Source organism: Temnothorax longispinosus, chromosome 10 (assembly GCF_030848805.1).
Source record: "Temnothorax longispinosus isolate EJ_2023e chromosome 10, Tlon_JGU_v1, whole genome shotgun sequence".
Taxonomy (NCBI): Eukaryota; Metazoa; Arthropoda; class Insecta; order Hymenoptera; family Formicidae; genus Temnothorax; species Temnothorax longispinosus.
In genome coordinates this window covers 11,673,385-11,694,846 of record NC_092367.1, presented here as the reverse complement: position 1 = coordinate 11,694,846, position 21,462 = coordinate 11,673,385, and the positions used below count along the sequence as shown (strand labels likewise).

Below are 21,462 nucleotides of genomic sequence, written 5' to 3'. Positions count from 1 at the left end.
TTCTACAACTTTCTTTCTCTCCTACTATTTCTGATACCACTACATCCCCCTCTTCCTCTTTAATTAATCTACTACCTATTTTCCCCCAACCTCTCTTTTTGCCTATTACTATAAACCTCCCCTTGCTCTTCCTCTTCTTTTTACTTTCCTAGCATAGCTGCATGCCCATTCGTGCGTCTTTGGTAGCCTGTTTTTAATCCTCTCCCATCCCTCTTTTTCCAGCCACGTTTCACATAAACTAACGAAGTCAAACTTCCCTATGTATTCCCAAAACTCTGTCCTTATTTGTCAAACCCGCTGTGTTCCAAAACAAAAATCTTTTCCCCCCTTTTATGCTCTTCCCTCCCTTTTCGGTTTTCCTTTTCACTCTATCTCCTTCCTTGTTCCTCTCCCCTGTGCCACCTTCCTGGCTTAAACGAAATTTTGTTCCTTCTCATTACCCTTACTTTTTCCTATACCCGCTTTCTCTCTCTCTCCCACCTTCCATTCTACTTTCTCTGCCTATCTCGTTTTCCAACTCCGTCCATACTTTCCAGATTCCTTCCACTCTTACCCTTCCAAAACCTACCTTTATCTCTTTACCTCTATTTCTTTGCTCTTTGGCCCAACTAACTAATTTTGCCTGTATTTTCCTTTCCTCCCAGCTTAAATCATTTTCTATAAAGACCTTACCTCCTTTCTGCTATATCCTTGGATGAGGATTAGGAATAAAATGTAACTGCATTTATGGTAAAGGGCAAGTCTTTTTATTGTCGTCTCAACTCGCAATCCGCAACGCTGGCTACGCCATCGCAACCACGAACGTACTCATAAAGAACATCGCTTGCATACAGAATCACTCGTCTACGACATAAGCGCCATCTGCTTAACGAATCATTTACTAACTATCTATATACTACACTTTTTCCCCCTAAAAAAAATAGAAAAATTCTTAACATTGATACATTTATTTATTATATCAAAGTATAATTATACTGGAATAATATCTTATAATCTTTTTAACAAAATAAAATTCTTTCATAAATTTAAACGTTTTGGTGCTTGACGAACTCGCTGGGATCTGCGTGGTCCTGGACTTTCCGACTCGCTGTTTATTACAGTCTTCTATGTTGGCACTTTAGGTTCCTCAACGTTCTGTCGGAATGTACTATTCGGAATTTCAATGTGCTTTGGAGATATCTGAGGCATTAGTTTTGCTGGATCAACACTTTCGTCGGCCATATGCGTATCATTTTCTGGAAATGTTCTATTCTACTAATAATTAAAATCATATTCTGTATCCCTTGTATTACCCAGTCAAGCCTCCGAAAGTGATAAACTAGCTTGCGCCTCTCTTGACTTCGCTTGATTCACAGTCTGATCTACTTTAATGTGACTAGCGTGATAGGGCCTTGTTTTTCCGTTCACTAAAACTAAATATGTTGCAAAACTTTTTCGTTCTAAAATTTTTGCGGGCCACCACTTGACTTCTTTATCCGCAACTGACTTAACGAAGACAGATTGTTCTGGTCTAAAAGTAGGCATCTGACAGTTAGTTTCTTTCGACCGTGTACAATTGAATTCTGGTTTCAAAATCGATAATTTTGTCCGAGGAAGCTGCTTTAATACTAACTCCGCAGGAGCGACCCCTGTCTTGACGCATGGTGTGTTTCGAGAATACAACAAATACTTATTTACCTTATTGGCGAGACTCGAACTGGTTATACATTCTAACAGACTTTTCTTCAAATTATGTTTTATAGACTGAACTGCTTTCTCTGCCATACCGTTACTTTGTGGATGGTATGGAGGGCTATGTGTCAATTTTATTGCATTCTTTTTACAAAATTGTTCAAATTCTGTTAAATGGTGGTCCGTTGTCTGAAACTAATTCTTGCGGAAAACCCAGTATGCTGAAAGTACTCAACAACTTATCTGACGTCTTTGTACTGTCCGTATCCTGCATCACGTGTGCATCCACCTATTTTGAAAAAGCATCTACATATATCAAAATTTTTTGACCTTGAAAATCTAAAAAATCTATATGGGCTCTCTGACCCACCCGTTGTGCGAATTCCCAGCTCACTAGATTTTTCGCAGTTGTAACATTCTGAGTGTAACTTGACATATATTGCAACCTTTTATCTTTTTTTCGATTTCGTCATTAATTTTCGGCCAAAATACATATGATCGCGCCAGAAGTTTCATTCTCACGATGCCTGGATGATTTTCGTGTAATAAATCTAAAACTTGGTCTCTCAATTTCGATGGTACTACAATCCTGTTTCCCAAACATAAACATCCATTTGATACCGAAAGTTCGGTTCTCACGTTAAAATATGGTTTAACATTTTGTCTCCCATGCGATCTGACAATCCCCTTTTTGTCAAGTCTACAACTTTACTCAAAACAGGGTCTTTTAACGTTTTCCTAGCAATATCTAAACTACGTAGTGGTTCCTCTGCCTGGATCTGTAAAACTTCGTCCCCCGTACTCCGACTCATCGGCAAACGCGACAGCATGTCTGCACATTTCAAGTCATCGCGCTTGACTATGAGCTCATAATCGTAATTGCTTAGAATAACCGTCCAGCGTTGCAGCCTATATGCCGCCAAGGGTGGTATTCCAGTTTTCGAACCTAAAATTCTATTCAGCGGTTGGTTATCAGTGACCAGATAAAATTTCCGTCCATAGATATATTTATAGAAGTACTTAACAGCAAATACCAATCCCAGGGCTTCTCTATCTAATTGGCTGTAATTTTGTTCTGCTTTGGACAATGTGGCTGAAGCGAACAATACAGGTTTTTTAACACCGTCAACAATGTGACACAAAACCGCTCCCACCCCATGTTATTATGTAATAGTAGCTTTTTGCTAAGTTTAAAAGCTTTCTCGCAGCATGTACCCCAAATAAATTTTGTATCCGACTGGAGGAGTCGATATAAAGGATGAAGGTGTGAGCTTAAATTTGGGATAAATTTACCATAAAAATTAATCATCTCTAAGTATGACTTTAGTTGAGTTACATTTGTAGGCACTGGACATTCTAATATGGCCGTCATTTTTGCAGTTGGCCTAATACCCTGATCGTCGATAATATGTCCCAAGTACTCTACGGATTTTTCAAAAAAAACTACACTTTGACAAGTTTACTCGTACATTAAATTCTTCAAGTTTCTGTAATACTTTAAATAGGTTCTGTTCACACTGCTGTCGATCTCTTCCGGCCACAACCACATCATCCAAATAACAGCAAACATTTGAAATATTTTTGAGAATTGCATCCGTAATTGACTGAAAAATTCCGGATGCGCTACTGACCCCAAAAGGTAACCGATTAACCCTAAACAGCCCTCGATGTGTATTTACCGTTAAAATATCTTTACCTGTCTCAGACAACTTTACCTGCGTGTATGCCGCCGAAAGATTCAGTGTGCAAAACACTGTATTACCTGACAATGAGTTTAAAATATTGTCCAATCGAGGCAGAGGATACCGGTCCCTTATAACGTTTTTGTTGGCTGTGTTTTTGTAATCTACGCATAGCCTTATAGAATCGACGCCGGATCCTTTATTGGGTACCACCACGAGAGGGGATGCCCAGTCGCTGGAAGTCACTGGTGTCCAGAGTCCATTTTCCACGAGTTCGTCTATCTTTTTATTAACTTTATCAGTTATACCGTATGGAATAGTGTATGATTTTCTATAAACCGGTGTAGCCCCTTCCTGTAAAGCAATGTGTGCTGTAAAATCGCTGATACAAGAATTCAACTCGTTTGAAAATACCCGCGGAAATTTTTCTTTTAAGATATCGGTAATTAAACATTCTCGATTAATTTGGTTGACTAATAACAAATTATTTTTCCATTTAGGATATAAAGCATCTAACCAGTCGCGACCTAATAGTGGTGTCTTTAAATGACCTTGAATTATTACAATAGGTAATGACATTGAACCTAAAAAATCACTGCTCGATACTTTAACCCACGCTTGTCCGACTATATACATTCAAGCAATGACTTAATGCCGCTTTCAGAGCAATGTGACATTTTTCGATTTTTACCGAATTATTAAAATATTTTACAAAGTTTTCCTGACTAATTACTGAGACCGCCGCTCCTGTGTCCACTTCAAACTCTATACCTTTGTTTTCAACAATGAGCGATTTCGACAATCTCGGTGTAACCATGTTGATGGCTTCCACGATGTTCACTTCGCTGATACACAGACTGCAGTTGCAGTCCTCTGCAACTTTCTCCTTGGTTGGCGGTTCTTCATGTAGCTGATGAATTCGATGCTGATTCTTCTTCCTGCATTGCTTCCCGAATGTCCCTTGATACCACAGGCGTGGCATGTAACATTCCTCGCCTTGCACTCCGACAGATGTTTCGGTCTCCATGGCCCTCCGCAACGAATACAAATTCCCTTGTTCTTTTGATCCGAGAAACTTTGTTTCTTTTTGTAGTTCGACGCATTATTAGAGGACCCTTTCGAAATACTATGCACTGTGTCACTTGCGAATTCCTTTGTTTGATTACTTACTAATTCCATGGACACTGCTTCTTTAACTGCACTATTATAGGTTAGGTCCGGCTTCACTAGTAACCTGCGTCGCGTATCCTCGCTCACAATTCCGCAAACAAACTGATCTCGTAATGCGTCGTCTAAAAATGTCCCGAAGTTGCAGTACTGAGCCAATTTCTTCAACTCCACCCCGAACTGTGTGACTGTTTCCTCAGTCTTTTGGAAACGTTTATGGAATCGATAGCGTTCCGCGATAATGCACTTTTCGGGCGTGTAATAGTCCAAAAGCACTTTCTTCAGAGCATCGTAGGTTTTCGTACTTGACTTGTCCGGAGCCACACTATTCCGTAAAACATCATAACACTTTGGCCCGATCATTGTCAAAAATAGTGGCACTTTCTTTGCATCCGGTACATCGTTGACGGGGACAAACTGCTCGAACCGCTCAACGTACGATGCGAATAATTCCTCACTGGAATATTCTGCGGATGTAACCGACATAGCCTGTTCTGCCGGCGGCAGCCTGTCCTTCGACTGCCATTGTATTGTTTTACGCACGGCGTTCACTTTACCTCGTCGCCAAATATGCTATATCCTTGGATGAGGATTAGGAATAAAATGTAACTGCATTTATGGTAAAGGGCAAGTCTTTTTATTGTCGTCTCAACTCGCAATCCGCAACGCTGGCTACGCCATCGCAACCACGAACGTACTCATAAAGAACATCGCTCGCATACAGAATCACTCGTCTACGACATAAGCGCTATCTGCTTAACGAATCATTTAATAACTATCTATATACTACACTTTCAACTTGCTCTCATTTCTCATTATTTCCTTTTTCTTTTCTTCGCTCTTAATTTCTACTACTAACACCGACCCACTGTTCTTATTACTTACCACCTTGCATTCTACTTCTAACTTTTCTTTTATAAAATCCTGTATCCATTGTCTACCTCCTCTTATGTCCCTTTCCACTTCCTTCGGTAATGCTGTACCTTTCATCACTATATTGCACCTTCTCCTCTCTCTATCTTTGTCCGTCACCCACTTTTTAATCTTGCCTACTTCCCAATTACTTAATCTATCTTCACTGCACTCCGAGAAGGACCCCGCGTAAGTGCTCCCTCTTCTACTACAATTATCTCTGCTTTCCTTATCACTAATTACGCTCGTTCCTTACCCTTCGCTTCTCTCTTCGTACATGTATACCTTCTTTTCTATATCTTCTAACCTTTCCATTACGCGTTTCTCCAAATCCTCTATTTTCTCTTTAATCTCCCTTATACTTTCTTCCCATACCCTCTCCTTTATTCTTATATCCTCCATATATTCTCTGTACATTCTCCTATCCTCTTTTAGCACCTTTAATTCTTTGCTGAGCTGTTCACATAAATCCTTCCCTATTTTCTGCCATTCCTCCCCCTTTCCTTTACCCTCATCTAATTTAAACGTTACTTTCTTACCATTATCCTTTTCATCTGCAACTAATTTCTTCTGTTTACTATCCTGCTCTGTCTTCCCTACCTTTCCCGCGGATCCCGCGCTTCTCGTTTCTCTGCCCGTTAGTATGTTAGTACTAGATTTTTCGCCCGCGCTTCGCGCGGGCTCAAAATCTATTCCCCTTTCCCCAAACTCACTCATTAATTAGGAGCACCTTTGATATTCTTTCTCCTCAAACTTTAACCTACATCTCTTCGAATTTTTTTTTTAAATAAAAAATAATAGATAATATAATAGATGCAGATTAGCATATTGTCAAATATTTCAAAAATGTAATCCCTTATATTAAAGTCTTTAAATTTTATTTTTGCTCGTGCCTCGCGTTTTTACCCTCCGTTGATCCACCATTATTAACTCTCTTTTATTTTCTTCTATTTTATTTTCTTTTTTTGAAATCATCGAAAACTTAAAAAAATTTGGCACTGGTTTCAAGAAAATCAATTCTTAATGAAAAATTACCCATTAATAAAAAAATAAACTTATCCTCCAAAAATTAAAAAAATTTTGACTCCTATTTCATATATAATTCTTTAAGATTTGGTTAATTAATTCCCGAAAAATTGGAAAAATTTTGTAACCGGTTCCCAAAAAAATCGGTATAACAAAAAATTATACACTTTATAGCAAACCCCAGGAAATTCTACTTTTATTTCATATACAATTCTTTGAAATTCGATCAATTAACTCCAGAGAAATTTGAAAAATTTTGTAACCGGTTTTCACAAAAATCGGTAACAAAAAATTATCTATAAAAATTATCCATAAAAAAAATTTAGTTTATCTCAAAATTTACGGAAATTGGAGCAGAAATTGGAAACCTTTTTATTATTAGCAATTTTTCTATAAACTCATCGTAGCCATCCTAAAAAAATTTGAAAATTTTGAAACCGGTTTCCAAAAAATTGATTATGAAAAATTAGAAAAATTTGGGCATTGTTTTTAAGAAAGTAACGAAAAATTATCTTTAAAAAAATTTAGCTAATATCTCAAAATTTGAGGAAATTAGAACAATCACGTACCTACATTTTTTTAAACAAAAATCGAAAACCTTTTTAGAAAAATTGGAAAAACTTCGTAACCGGTTTCAAGAAAATCAATTCATTAATGAAAAATTATCCATTAATAAAAAATAACTTATCCTCCAACAATTAAAAAAATTTTGACACGACTGCTATTTCATATATAATTCTTTAAGATTTGGTCAATTAATTCCCGAAAAATTTCAAAAAATTTGTAACCGGTTTCCAAAAAAATCGGTAACGAAAAATTATACATTTTATAGCAATCCCGGGGAAATTCTACCTTTATTTCATATGTAATTCTTTAAGATTCAATTATTTTCCGAGAAATTGGAAAAATTTTGTAACCGGTTTCCAAAAAGATCGGTAACAAAAAATAATACACTTTATATCATTCCCCAGAAAATTCTACCTCTATTTCATATACAATTGTTTGAGATTCGGTCAATTAATTTCCGAAAAATTGGAAAATTTTCTGATACCAATTTCCCCAAAAATCGGTAACGAAAAATTATACACTTTATGGCAATCCCCGGGAAATTCTACCCCTACTTTATATAATTTTTTAAGATTTGGTCAATTAAATTCCGAAAAATTGAAATAATTTTGTAACCGGCTTTCAAAAAGATATATATATATATATATATACATATATATATATATATACACACACTTGTAGAAAAAAGGCTCATTTATAATATAATAATTATAATTAATTGTTCAAAATAACAAAAATAATCAAAACAATATTTACGTAAATAAAACTTTAATACTATAATGATCTATTTCTTAACACGACCAAATTTTTTATGTAATTAAAAGGAAGGAATAAGGCAGATGGTATAACTATATAAATCAGAAATACAATCGATCACATTTAATAAATTTATTACATATAACTTTAAAATAAAATATAAATCAGAACATTACATATATATTTGTAATACCTATCTTCAAATTGCATACATCTGAATAGAAAATTTTGAGTAATGAATAACTAAACTTATTTTGTTCACTACAACATAAACATTTATAATTATCACAGAAAATAAGGAACGTTTGGTTACATATAAAAAAAATAAATAAACATATATTAATAATTATAACATAATATTAAAATAAGATTGTCACATATCATTTTGTACTTTTGTATATGTGATTTTAATGTTATTCTTAATGTAATAAAAAAAAATTGTTCTTTATTAATATCTGAAATATAACGAGCTTCTTAGATTTTCTTACATTAATATTGCTTAGTAAACTTAATTTGTATTTTTAAAATATTTTTTTATACTTTATTATTTCCTTCTACTTTTTAATTTTTTTCTACTTTATTTCCGTCCACGTTTTTTAAATGCTTTTCTAGTAAAGATAAGAAACGTTCTCTTTGGTCATAATTTTCTTGGTGATGTTTCGCTTTTTGTTCTACTAATTCTGCAATCCAGGTAGGTTTTTTAGGCTTTCTTCTTCTTATCGGTCGGTTCTTTAAAACATTGTAGACCGAGAGCTGGCTACGAAAATACCAACGTCATTTGTTTAAGGAAATTTTCAACCTCAAACGATTGTGGCAATGTTGCAAATTAAGAAAGCGCAAGTCTGGCTGCTGGCCGGTGGTGCGTTTAACGGGGGCGTACGCCCTTAGCTGTAAAATATCGAAGATGAAAAACGTCATATGTGTAAGGCTAAAAATTTTTTTGCTTATTGTATACGTGTTTAATAATCTGTATATGAAATGACAGACAAAAATCTCGGGTCTAACACCGTGCCAGACGTCGCCGAAAATCTCAGTATCTATGGAATGTACTGTAAATTGCCGGCAGCAACAATTAATTTTATCACTTAAATTTTTCGAGCATTAAATTTAAAATGTTCTCTGCTAATAACAATAATATTTACGAACATTTTTTACGGGGAAAGGGGCACACAAAAATTTCGGTTCTAAAACCTTGACAGACTCCGACAAACAGCTCTTTACCGGGGCGATAAAATACACACATGGAAGCTATTCTTCACGAGTAGGTATACAGAAATTATAGAAAGCGATGTAATATAGACTTATCAAGACACATGTTTCGCGCGAAATATATGCGCCGTGCAAGACCACCCCCGCGTGTATCATTTGTTTTACGCGAGCCGGCGAGTCTAGACCAGTTCCTCCGTAACAGTCAGCGTGCCAACGCATGTATGTACAACCATTTTTTGACTTAAATATAAAATAAAATTAAAATTTTCCATTTCTATATAATAAAACATAAAAAGAATTCATTATTTTTATTAACAGAACATTTCAAATTTAAAACATATGTAAAAAAAGTTGAACATTTATATCCTACGATTTGTTTGTCGAAGTCTGTCAAGGTTTTAGGATCGAAATTTTTGTGTGCCCCTTCCCCCGTAAAAAATGTTCTTAAATATTATTGTTATTAGCAGAGAACATTTTAAATTTAATGCTCAAAAAATTTAAGTAATAAAATTAATTGTTGCTGCCGGCAATTTACAGTACATTCCATAGATACTGAGATTTTCGGCGACGTCTGGCACGGTGTTAGACCCGAGATTTTTGTCTGTCATTTCATATACAGATTATTAAACACGTATACAATAAGCAAAAAAATTTTTAGCCGTACACATATGACGTTTTTCATCCTCGATATTTTACAGCTAAGGGCGTACGCCCCCGCTGAACGCACCACCGGCCAGCAGCCAGACTTGCGCTTTCTTAATTTGCAACATTGCCACAATCGTTTGAGGTTGAAAATTTCCTTAAACAAATGACGTTGGTATTTTCGTAGCCAGCTCTCGGTCTATTGGTTGCTTCTAAACTTTCTTCATTTTCTTCATTTTCTTCGGTGTGTTTAGTACTCAAATCTATGCTTTCAGACGTATTTACATTTACTCTAAAACCACGTGTACTTGATGCTATGGACAACGGTGTAATTTCTGGGTTTTTTCTTAGCATATCATCAATAATATTAAAATATTCCCAGGTTTCTTTTGCTGCGCCAGTACGATTATTTGCATCTTTTAACGTTTTATATCTTTTCTTCATACCAGTCCATTTTATACAACAGTTTTCTGCAGTCAAATTATAACCATGAGTGTTAATAACTGCAGCGATAGTTTTCCAAGCTTCCTTATTTAATGGACTAGTAGAAAATTCTGTATACGTAGTTATTTCTGCTAGCAGCAGTTTTACCATATTATCAGTCCACTAAATTCTGTAAATCACTGTAATTACAAAAATTAGTTACTACTTGAACAAATTGTAATAATCGACTTAAATAATTATCTTTATTAAATAATCATGTACATACCAACATCATTCACTTCTCTCACTGAACTTAATTTATCTGTAGCCATTTCTCAACAAAGCAGACCTGTAAAAATCAAATTTTTAAAAATGTATATTATATGTAGGTTTCACTGCTACAAAAATAGAAATCTAACCAATCTGAACCAATAAAAATCTAATAGAATTCAACAAAGTATGATATAAAATTTACAGCAAAAGCTAAAATCAGTTCTTTCATGACTGCTTATGTTTATAAGTACGTTTAAATAAAATAACATTTATAACATTAATAACATTTATTGAGAATCGATGTCTAATTAAAATTTTATATTAGAATTTGAAATAATACCGTTATGATTGACACTTGATAGACAAATGAATAAAAAAAACGTTTGTAAATAAGATAACCTCTTTGCCATTACTTTTAGACAATACTTAAAAAATACATGATTGTGTTACATAATTATAATTTTAATGAAGTTAATACCATACATTAAAAACAGATTATTTTTAATTGTAATAATCAAATAATTTATATCGTATTTTTTAGGTTACCTGCTACAAAACTACTCACGAAACTCGCAACTTGCAACTCGCCCGTGATGCCCATTAATTTGGCTATTAGTCCAGTCAAAATACGGAAAAAAGGGGGGGTACCTAGAAAAAATTGCAACACAAGGTTTTATTACGTCATTGTGTTCAGAAAAATATACTGAACAACATATTCAAATTCCGCCATTTTCCGCTATCCCTAAGTATGTTTTTTATTAACAATTTATAAACAAATTCGTTTTTCTCCACAAATACGATGAATTTTGAAATTTTTGTTGAGATCAAAGTTGTAGAGCAGACAAATATCTACAAAAAATGTTCTTATGAATTTTTTGAAATATCTCATATTATTTGAGATATTTGCAACAAGAGCTACTAGGCTACGCGTGGAGCGGAGCGGAGAGTTCTAACAAGCACACAGCAGTCTTTACCGGTCGCTGCTAGGTTCTCTAGGTTCTACAAGAAACTTGAGTTGGTTCTCGATACTAGTATATGTGTCTATGTATACACACACACACACATATATATATATGTCCCATATATGTATATCTTCTATATATACATATATGGGACAATCCACGTCACTTTTACCCCCGCTCTGTCCAAAATTGGTATGGACGGATTTTAATGACTAAGGACGGAAAATGTTCGTCTTGAAAAGAGCTTTCGAAAGGCGTGTGGCATATATGCGCAATTCAACATGGCGTCATGTTGAATCTGAAATTTTGAATTTATCCCTTTAACCAGCCATAACTATGACGCCATGTTGAATTGCGCATATATGCCACATGCCTTTTGAAAGCTCTTTTCAAGACGAACATTTTCCGCCCTTAGTCATTAAAATCCGTCCATACCAATTTTGGACAGAGCGGGGGTAAAAGTAACGTGGATTTGTCCCATATATGTATATCTTCTATATATATATATTGTGACGTTGCGGCTCGCCGCACCGTCGCGGCGCCCCGCCGCCATCACAAGGCGCGGAATTTCGCGCCCAGGGACGGACCGGGGAGGCAACGACGAGATCTCCAGGGGTCGTATTTAATCGCGTTTCCGCATTTTGATTATTTTCTTTTGTTTTTTTTTTATGCAATGTAATACGCGCGGCACCTCACCCACACCACGGCAAACCTTCGAGGGAGTATTTGGCGAAGGAAATCAAGGACGATCGATAACCAAGGAGGGGTGGCAAACGCGGAAGCAGCAGAGATCGCGGGCTGGCGAGAGCAACGCGGCAGGCGGGCGGCACGTGCGGCAGCGACGGACGAGGCCGCCGATAGCGGGGCCCCAAGCGCTTGGGTAAACACCCGGCTTCAGTAAATGATCTCCACAAAACACCGACCCACGGGGTGGCTGGCCACCGCCCCAGGGTCAAACCGGAGGCACACCGGCACGAGCGAAGTCCCGTCCACCGCTAAGGACAAAAAGTTGAGGAGTCGCACGCCGCCGAGGGACCGTTGCCCGCCCCCGAAGGATCTCGTATCGACAGCACTGCGCCGGGACACCGCGGGCTTGCAAGCTCGCGCCCGATTGGCTCGCGCGCCCCTCAGGAAGGGGTACCGTATCGATTCCGCAATCGAGCGGGTTTAGCGTTTCACTCTCTGGTCGTCCGTCGGCGAGATAATACGTTAAGATACGCGATAGCCACCCCGAGTCGGGTATTTCGATCGTTGTCTGGCGGATCGAGGATCGTTGGTGGAAGGTGACGGCGAGGAGCCCAGGAGGAGGCGTATCACCGGTGAGGTTGCCCGTAAATCGCGATATGTAAAGCCACGACACCGCCCTCCGGTGCACGCTCTCGCTCGGGATAACGCATGTTAAGATCGAGTGTAATTTCGCGATCGATAACGAGAGCGAAGGGCCTCGGGATGGTATCGTGGCCGCGGAACCGTGGTACAAGCGTTATGGCGAATCCCTGGAGGTCGCGATAGGCGTTAATGAGTTCGATATCGCGAGTATATTGCGTTGTCCTCGCGACCTTGGTGTACGGCCGCATACGGGCCGGTACTTCGTAAATTGCGTTACCGTTTCTTCGCGTCGGGAAATTCTTGTGTTCGAGCGTCGGTGTTAGCGTATCGATTTGTGTTCGGATCTCGTTATTACGGGTTGATAATTGTGCTCTCGCGTTGAGAAACTTTGCGTCCGGTATTACTTTCGTTACGTCCTATGGCGTCCCTGCTCGCGACCACCTCGAATTTTGCGTTGGGACGTCGATGGCATTGTTAATTGCGGTCGAATGTCGTTCCCGCCGATTGATTAATTATGTTAGACTTGTACTCGCGTTAAGAAATTACCGGCGTTCACACGTTTCGTGCGTTTAGGTGTTACTTGCGTAGTTCTTCATGGCGTTCCGTGGTTATTAGCGATATCGCGACTCTAGTATTTCGCGTTGACCGGTATTCCGCATCATTGGAAAACCGCATTAATCCAGTATTTTACGTTAGTTTTCGACTCGAATGGTTAATTGTTTGAGAATAGCGCCTTCCGCGTGTTTATTGGAGACTCAATTAATACTCCGTGGGTGTCTCGCGTCCGCCTTAATATTATTTCTGTTAGATGAATCCAGACACCCCGCCACCGGCTATTCTTGATTTATTTATTGAATTTATCTTGTGTTTGATCGAAGCCGGATGGATAAACGTTGTTATTTTCTCGACAACCAGTACTCAATAAATGTTATTTTCTTTGTTATCTGACTGAGTATGAAATTAACGTGTCACCCCGCCGAATATCGCGCTGCCCTTCATTAACCCCGCCCGTGATTAGGTCAAGCTAGCCGATTCCACGCACCTCCACACTTCGTTTTGCGTCTCGTTTAGGTTTTCGCGATTTCGTGGACGCGAATGTACGCGTCTGGCGCCCAACATTCGGAACATTTCGTGGAGTATCGGAGGTGCGAGGAAATCACTGGAGAGGCCAACCATCCCGCTTTCCTAAGTCCTTTTGATCCGGCACACGTCCCGGAGCGGTCCGGAAGTGCAAAAAGTCGTGACAATATATATATATATTGTACACACACACACACACACACACACACACACATATATATATATATATATATATATATATATATATATATATATATATATATATGTGTGTGTGTGTGTGTGTGTGTGTGTGTGTGTGTGTGTGTGTGTGTGTGTGTGTGTGTGTGTGTATACATAGACACATATACTAGTATCGAGAACCAACTCAAGTTCCTTGTAGAACCTAGAGAACCTAGCAGCGACCGGTAGAGACTGCCGTGTGCTTGTTAGAACTCTCCGCTCCGCTCCGCGCGTAGCCTAGTAGCTCTTGTTGCAAATATCTCAAATAATATGAGATATTTCAAAAAATTCATAAGAACATTTTTTGTAGATATTTGTCTGTTTTACAACTTTGATTTCTACAAAAATTTCAAAATTCATCGTATTTGTGGAGAAAAACGAATTTGTTTATAAATTGTTAATAAAAAACATACTTATTAGGGATAGCGGAAAATGGCGGAATTTGAATATGTTGTTCAGTATATTTTTCTGAACACAATGACGTAATAAAACCTTGTGTTGCATTTTTTTCTAGGTCTAATCGTATTTTGACTGGACTCTATACCAGACACCATTGAGTTGTCACGAATCATGATGGTAGTAGATGGCTGTGCTTATCATATATTTCGGTCCTAGGGGAAATTACTCGGATAACCATTATCGTAAACATCCATTGTATTTTTCCGTTGAACGTGCAAAACAGCGACCTATTGTATTATCTTTCATCGTAATAAATCAGTTGAAAAAGATATCCTCGATTATTCTGCGCCATCAATTTCTTTTTTAATAAAATTAACCATTGATACAAATTTATTATTGGAAGCCTTGGTGGAACTGAAGGAACTGGTTTACCATACAGCATTAACTCTGCTTGACATTTTTGAAAACCATATGTACGGCAGTGGCAGCTGCAGAAATCTCTTGACTAGGTTAAATATAAACGTCAAAAGAATTTTTACCACATTTGGCTGCAATTTGCAAAGTATCGCAATTTCTTTGAAATCCTGAGGTTTCGAGGTCAAGATATACTATGGGAATATCTTCTTCCATAGTACCTTCATCATCACTCATACATTCTTTATTTATTTGTACGGCTAGCTCTTTCAATAAAGCAGAATTACTTTCGTAAGTAACACCTTCTCAAAGTTCTCTTTGATATCGTAGAGAAGCTCTATATTTTTTTAATTGCATACGCCTCAATTTAAATGCACGACTTGCTGTTGTTATTTGTCGTCGTTTTTTAATTGAATCAATTTTTTTAACGTGCTTGGAATGATGTTTATCAGGCGACAATCAACATTTTTGCAGCTATAATATTTGGGGGTAACTTTCTCTCATGTTCTTTTGCGCAACAACAGAAGCGTATCGATAATCGGCTGATGCTGTTAGGCTTAGACATTTAGATTTAGGCGCCTTACTAGCCATATTTGCATTAAGGTTTTCATTTACGTTATTGGAGGCGCCTACAGAAAATTTTTCTGCATTTGATGCCAGTTTATCAAAAACTTCCTTAAGTGCCTCAAATAATTTTAAGTCTGTAAAGCCATCTGGAATCATTCTGTGATTATAATTTTCTCTGTCTTTCACGTATCCACAACATTAACCGCATTTTTCATGCTGATTGAACGCGTAATAAGGGATACTCTTTATCGCCTCGGCCATAGCAGTACTTTTACCCCTATTCTGGGTCATCCCAGCAAACGAAAAAGGATTAAAAGATATTAAAATTTTTTAATACTTTTGAATCCTCTTTTTGGCGGAATTAGATGAAATTAGATGGGATTCGAAATGAGATATGGTCCAATCCCATGGAATCCAAAAAAGAAATTTTCAATTCCATCTAATCCTATGGAATCCGTAAAGGTTATGGAATTGCATGTCATTAGATGGTTTAGGAAATTGTTTTAAATTCCTCCCGTAATGACCACACACACACAATTTTATAAAAATAGGAAAGGATAATAAATTTCAATGCTTTAAGATAAACGTTTATTTTTTATTTACTATATAATTAATATACTTTATAGTATCTGTGGCGGTACAAAGCGCCGCGGCGCCGTTGGTTGGTTGGCAGGCGTCTCGCGCCTCCGTTGGGCGACCAAGCGCCGTTGTTCGTCGGTGAGCTTTTGTGTATGCCCAAGGGCATTACACGCACTACTGCCGACGGGCAATTAGACCGAAAATGAGATTTGTAAGATCTGTTAGGCCCCGTAGGGGGTCCCTTTACATAGCGGTCGAGACAAAACTTTGAACTCGAGAAGATGCCCCGGCGATGCGACGCTTAGCGGCGTCGACGCGAACTGCCGGTAATGCAGATACCGCGCGGCCGTGTACTATTGATGGCGCGTACCGCCACAAAGTTCAACACGGACACTTTTTAATCCCTATCCTGGCATTCAATGGTATTCATTTTATTGTCAGAATAGACGGAATTCAATGGAATTCAATACGGAAATTTTTAATTCTTTGTTTGGCATTCAATGGTATTCATTTCGTTAACGGAATCAATGGTATTCAATGGAATTCATCACGAAACTTTCCAATCCCTAACCTGGCATTCAGTGGTATAATATTTTTGTGTCGGAATTGGATGGGATTCAAAAAAGACAAATTCTTTCTAAAATAAGGAATTCCATGATATTGAAACTGTTTCAATCCCTTTTTTGGACAGAATGGAATTCGGAAAGTCCTTAATTGAATTCCTGGCAATCCCGTTTTAATTCTTTTCAATCTTTTTTCGTTTGCTGGGATAGCGTATGTGAAACATCTGTGAAAGTAGGTTATTCCGTCTTTTGTCAACTCTTTGTGCTGTTTTTCTATATTATACAAGCATTTCTTCACTCCTTTGGATGTATGCATGGTTGACATCTGATAATTTTGCAATTGAATGCGAAGCACCTGCTCGACAAGCAGCTATGGCGGAACTATCGTCGTCACCAACAAGAATGCCAATTTCGACATTTTTCGATTTTAAAATATCACTTTCATTGACTAGTTTGTTTGCTGCATGTGATTCCATGGCTTTGGCAGAGCCTCTAAAATTCAGTCTGCAATCATGATCGAAAGGAGTATGTCCTATGTCACATTTTTTGCACTTTCGATTACATGTTGAGTAATCTAAAATTTGCTGACTGAAGTGGCCTACTATAGATCCAAAACCATTAAGACTATCATAGTCGCGACCAGTTTCTCTTGTAGTCCACCCCATATCATAAGACGCCATCACACGAACTACTGTATCGAACAGGATGAGGATTTATTGAGGATTCTTGGGATGTATTGAAACAAGATCTCACACTGTCAGGCCTATTAAAAAGTATATTAAAAATCATTTTTATTCGAATTCGACAGGATATTACATATAGCAAATTATTATATCGCATCAAAAAATTATTTCTTATTTTAATGATTATCTCATTTCAAAGTTGATTTTTAAATTCAATTTAAATATAACATTTTAAAATTCATGCAATCATAAAAATACAAAAATGTTAGAGTTACAATATACAATTATCATAGTTGAATATCTAAATAATAGAAACTTAAATCAATGTACAATTTAAAGCGAATTCAATTGTAAAATGAAATACAAAATTACATGTTTTCTTCAATAATCGCTTTATTTTCTAACGTTAGTTGTCGCTCTAATTCAACTGCACGCTGACAACTTTTTTTAGCTGCTATTTCCAGTGCTCCTCCTGCTTCTGCTTCGTATCTCTTATACGTCTTGAAATTTATTGATGGAATATTTAAACAAGCTACCAATTTGTTTAGATTTGTGAAACCTATTCCGCTGTAGATCAGTCCTAGAAAAACAATTTACTTATGTATATGTGGCTGTTTATTTATTGTATATTAGACTTGTTTTTGAAGTATTATAAATAATAGTTTGCTATATAAATAATACTAACTTATTGCTAATTTGGTATTAACATCAAATCGTGAGTTGCGTCTTGATTTTCTAGGTGGAGTGTGTTGCTTTCTTGTTACAACAGGATTAACCAATAAACATTTATAGCATCGTATGAGCAAAACAGATCCAAGGCCTCGACGTTCTTCTTGTTCAATATTCTTTAATGATAAAGTTTTTTGCAAAATGTGCACCATAACTGTTCACCGAGAAATTTTAAATCCACGATTCGGCGTCTTTCACCAGGCTCATTCGAAAGATCTTGTTCTTCATCGATATCTGTTGATTCTTTCTCCGCAGTACTTGTATTTTCCATACAATCATCTGGTGTGGTTATTTCGACTCGTGTCTTCAAATTACGTTTCCTACGTGCTAATCGTTGATTGTACACTTTTTCAGTGACAACTTTTCCTTTCCACATGTAACGTTTTACTTTCGGCATTTTCGTAGCGCAAGCGAAAACTAACCTCAAACGATGCGTCTGTATATTACACGTGCTCGAAGCACACTGGAGCACACTTCGCGTTCACACCTCATAGAAGTTAGCCGGACAATTTCGACTTACGACATTTTTTTTTTACGAATCGATTGTTAGTCGTTTGTTATTGATTGTTAGACTAATTAGAACGTTTGTTAGTTAATAGTTTTTACGTAATCACAAAAATAATTTTTAGTGTTAATTTAGCCGGTAAATATAGAATTCTTTACAATTTTCGATTCAAACCGTGGTCAATCGATGCGGAATCGTTTGTTAGTTCTGAATATACTAAGTAAAACGTTTGTTAGATCACGGTTTCGCTAAAAAAAAGCGAAAAACTGTATATCGTTTAGCTGCCGGAGAGTGGGGGTGAGACGTAGAATATGTGGTGGTTTCGGAACGCATTACGTAATAGTTTATTAACACGGGAAACGTGCTTAACCTATTTTCAATTTATTTGTCAGATTTGTCGTCCAGTTCATATACAGAGAGACGGAAAAGCCGCCGGTGTCATTCTCATTGATTCGCATTAATTGTAATTTATATTAAAAACTAATCTTTCCCTGAAAACAAATAGTAGGTATACAAATATATCACTGATATTTATTTCAGCTTGTACTTCCGGCGCAACCTACTGTGATAAATATTCCGGAATCTTTGGCATAGCATTTTACTGATTTTACTACGACGCAGTTTACGAATATTCCGAACCGAGAATATTACGAACAGAGAAACCTCAACGGAGTAAAGTGAATAATACCATAGAGAAAACAGTAAATGAAGTAAATATATGCAGAGAAGTCGCGGACGGCTTGCGTATATATTTCGATTTCGCATATTACCTCATCTCCTGTTATATAGGTAAGAAAAAGAGCAATATATTTTTCTGTAAAATCTTCCTTGCTAAGCAACGAACAAGCAATCGTTATTCCAAAGGAAGAATTAATGAGTAAAATTAAGGCTAGTATACATAGTCGGTTCTTATTTCAAGACAATGGCTTAAGGTTGATAATACGGCTCTGTTATATCTAACAATCGAGTGATTAGTTTATAACATCTCTCTCTCTCTTAAGATTATACTCCAGCCGGTCTTAAATATAAAAGATCCGACAATGAAATACTACCCTACAACTTTATTAAGTGTTCCATTAAGATCTGCTGTGAGAAATTGATCAATCACAATCGAATGTGAGGAAAATAATTAACTATGATTGATTAATTTCTTAGGACTTAAGGATTACTACACCTATTGTATAGATTGAACCTTAAAAAATTTCGACATTTTTCTTGACCACAAGTTAATAAACCTGTTAAAAAAAGAAACAGCGTCAATAATATTCGAACAGATGAACCACTTAACACGCGAATTTAGTTCAAATAATTTATGTACAAAATTCGGACGTGAAATAAATTTGTTCTACCTCGCTTTTTTTACTTCGGTAGAACATTCCTAATTTGACCGAATAAGTAACATTTATTTCGCCACCAATAATTCCTAATTTGCTTCTTGAGTCTCGCGATAATTATATATCTTCAGCTTTCTTAATTGTTGCAATTTGAAGTGTTGCAATTTGAAATATTATGTATCCTGTACATATTTTCTCGATAACGAAAAATGTTTAAACGTTTGTAAAAAAATTATCTTCATTCCAGGACACTCGACGAGCTCCTAGGCTTTCCCTATCGATGACGACGGTGAATGTCTGCCAAGGATATGCGCCAGAAGATGAACAAGATCTTTTTAACAGAAAACTGAATCGCCCAGCATGCCGAGTATTTTCCGCAAGAAGTAAACTCCCCTTTGTGTCTTATAGCAAGAAATTCTGTGTGAGAAAATCGAGTATCACGTCGGCAAGAGATTCGCGAGTGCAAGCACAAAAAATTGTTGTTAGACATAAATGTATAATGTTGTTTCAACGAATGTTAACTTATTTTTTATCGCGCTAGCTTGTGAGTGACGTGTAAATTATTTTGTTTAAATATTAACACGGTCTGAGGAGTTTAGAGATGAGAAAATACGAATGTTTTTTCACGTTTTGTAAAATTCGGATGTCCATTGTGTCTGCACTCTCGCAGCGTTTGGAATTTTCTCACTTTCTCATGATCCTCTTTAGGTAAAAGAAAAGAAAAAGAGTAAATTCAAAACGCCACGATTAACAGTAATTAATGTTTAATTTCGAAGTCTGTCACTTTACATAGTAATAAACAAACGTCATAGATCATATATCATATCAAGTTGTATATCGCATATCCGCATATACATATATATATAATACACAAGTGTTTTCTCTCCTCGTAGAATAATTTACAAAATCAGACTTTCTAGAAATACAGATATCCTGTTGCGTCCTGCTCCTGCTCGGTTCTGTTTTCCGTTATTTTTTTCTTTCTTTTTTTATATAATCACAGCTTATCCTGATACGTAAAAAAAACATTGCTATTGTATTTTCCTTTTTCCGTTCGATAATTAATCGACACAATCAGAGAGTTTCTCTGAGATATTCGTAAACTGCGATATGAGAGTTAAGGTTTCTCTGGGATATTCGTAAACTGCGTCGTAGTGAAATGCTGTGCCAGAGATTCTGGAATATTTAACACAGTAGGTTGCGCCGGAAGTATAAGCTGAAATAAATATCAGTGATATATTTGTATGATATTTGTTTTCAGTGAAAGATTAGTTTTTAACATAAATTACAATCCTTGTATAATTTTAATTTAAATATGAAAAGTAAATAAAATGCAAACAGCAGGAATAGTTTTTAGTTGTTGAAAAATGTATCCGGCACAAACGCTTTATAGCTTATATCTGTAATATATATGTATATTAACTAAAATTTAATTACTAGCTTACCTTGTTTTTATTACTCATTAGGTCATAATCCTGCTCTAGAATCCGTTTTAATGTGCTATCTGTAGCAAGATCATCGCCTGGTTTCATACTGGCTCCAGATTGGCTACCACCACCCACTGTGTTCATCGTCACTTGTTTCACCCATGTAATCAGAACTACTCTCTGTATCTTCTTCTATGTTTACGTCCTATAAATTACAAATGTAATTCTTATAAACTTTTTTTACTTTCGCAGTCCTCGATCTGCAATATCATACGGATAAATTAAATCATGCGGTAAATTAAACCTTTCATAGCGCGGCAACGTTAAGAAAATTACGCCCTCAC

The 21,462-nt window shown here is 36.7% G+C and overlaps 1 protein-coding gene, 2 long non-coding RNA genes and 1 pseudogene across 6 annotated transcripts; 1 reads left to right on the top strand and 3 right to left on the bottom strand.

The window, feature by feature from the left end:
- Positions 1-1,831: 1,831 nt before the first annotated feature.
- On the bottom strand, positions 1,832-5,849 carry LOC139820874 (uncharacterized). The gene is made up of 9 exons (XM_071791461.1): positions 5,689-5,849; positions 5,406-5,598; positions 4,496-5,039; positions 4,087-4,412; positions 3,434-3,707; positions 2,965-3,093; positions 2,311-2,764; positions 2,194-2,260; positions 1,832-1,960 (listed from the first exon to the last, which is right to left on the bottom strand). Exons 1-9 carry the CDS (start codon positions 5,847-5,849, stop codon positions 1,832-1,834), a joined length of 2,277 nt encoding a protein of 758 aa, XP_071647562.1.
- Positions 5,850-8,076: 2,227 nt separating this feature from the next.
- LOC139820947 (uncharacterized) lies at positions 8,077-11,396 on the bottom strand. Of its 2 annotated transcripts, none has more exons than XR_011734148.1 (3): positions 10,875-11,396; positions 10,342-10,404; positions 8,077-10,255 (listed from the first exon to the last, which is right to left on the bottom strand). It is a non-coding gene; the product is annotated as an uncharacterized lncRNA (long non-coding RNA). The 2 variants fall into 2 exon arrangements; XR_011734147.1 differs by having other exon boundaries at positions 10,894-11,395.
- Positions 11,397-16,280: 4,884 nt separating this feature from the next.
- On the top strand, positions 16,281-21,135 carry LOC139820940 (uncharacterized). Of its 3 annotated transcripts, none has more exons than XR_011734135.1 (4): positions 16,281-16,299; positions 18,750-18,820; positions 18,898-19,146; positions 19,939-21,135. It is a non-coding gene; the product is annotated as an uncharacterized lncRNA (long non-coding RNA). The 3 variants fall into 3 exon arrangements; XR_011734134.1 differs by lacking the exon at positions 16,281-16,299 and adding an exon at positions 18,636-18,654; XR_011734133.1 differs by lacking the exon at positions 16,281-16,299 and having other exon boundaries at positions 18,663-18,820.
- Positions 17,219-18,651, bottom strand: LOC139820937 (uncharacterized; annotated as a pseudogene).
- Positions 21,136-21,462: the final 327 nt, after the last annotated feature.

Excerpts from the sequence above, each read along its gene's own strand:
- LOC139820874 (XM_071791461.1), bottom strand. The coding sequence starts at position 5,849 with ATGTACAGAGAATATATGGAGGATATAAGAATAAAGGAGAGGGTATGG. Across the intron at positions 5,599-5,688 it reads TACGAAGAGAGAAGCGAAGG|TGAAGATAGATTAAGTAATT; the intron begins GTAAGGAACGAG and ends CTCGGAGTGCAG. Across the intron at positions 4,413-4,495 it reads TCAAACAAAGGAATTCGCAA|AACAAGGGAATTTGTATTCG; the intron begins GTGACACAGTGC and ends TCGGATCAAAAG.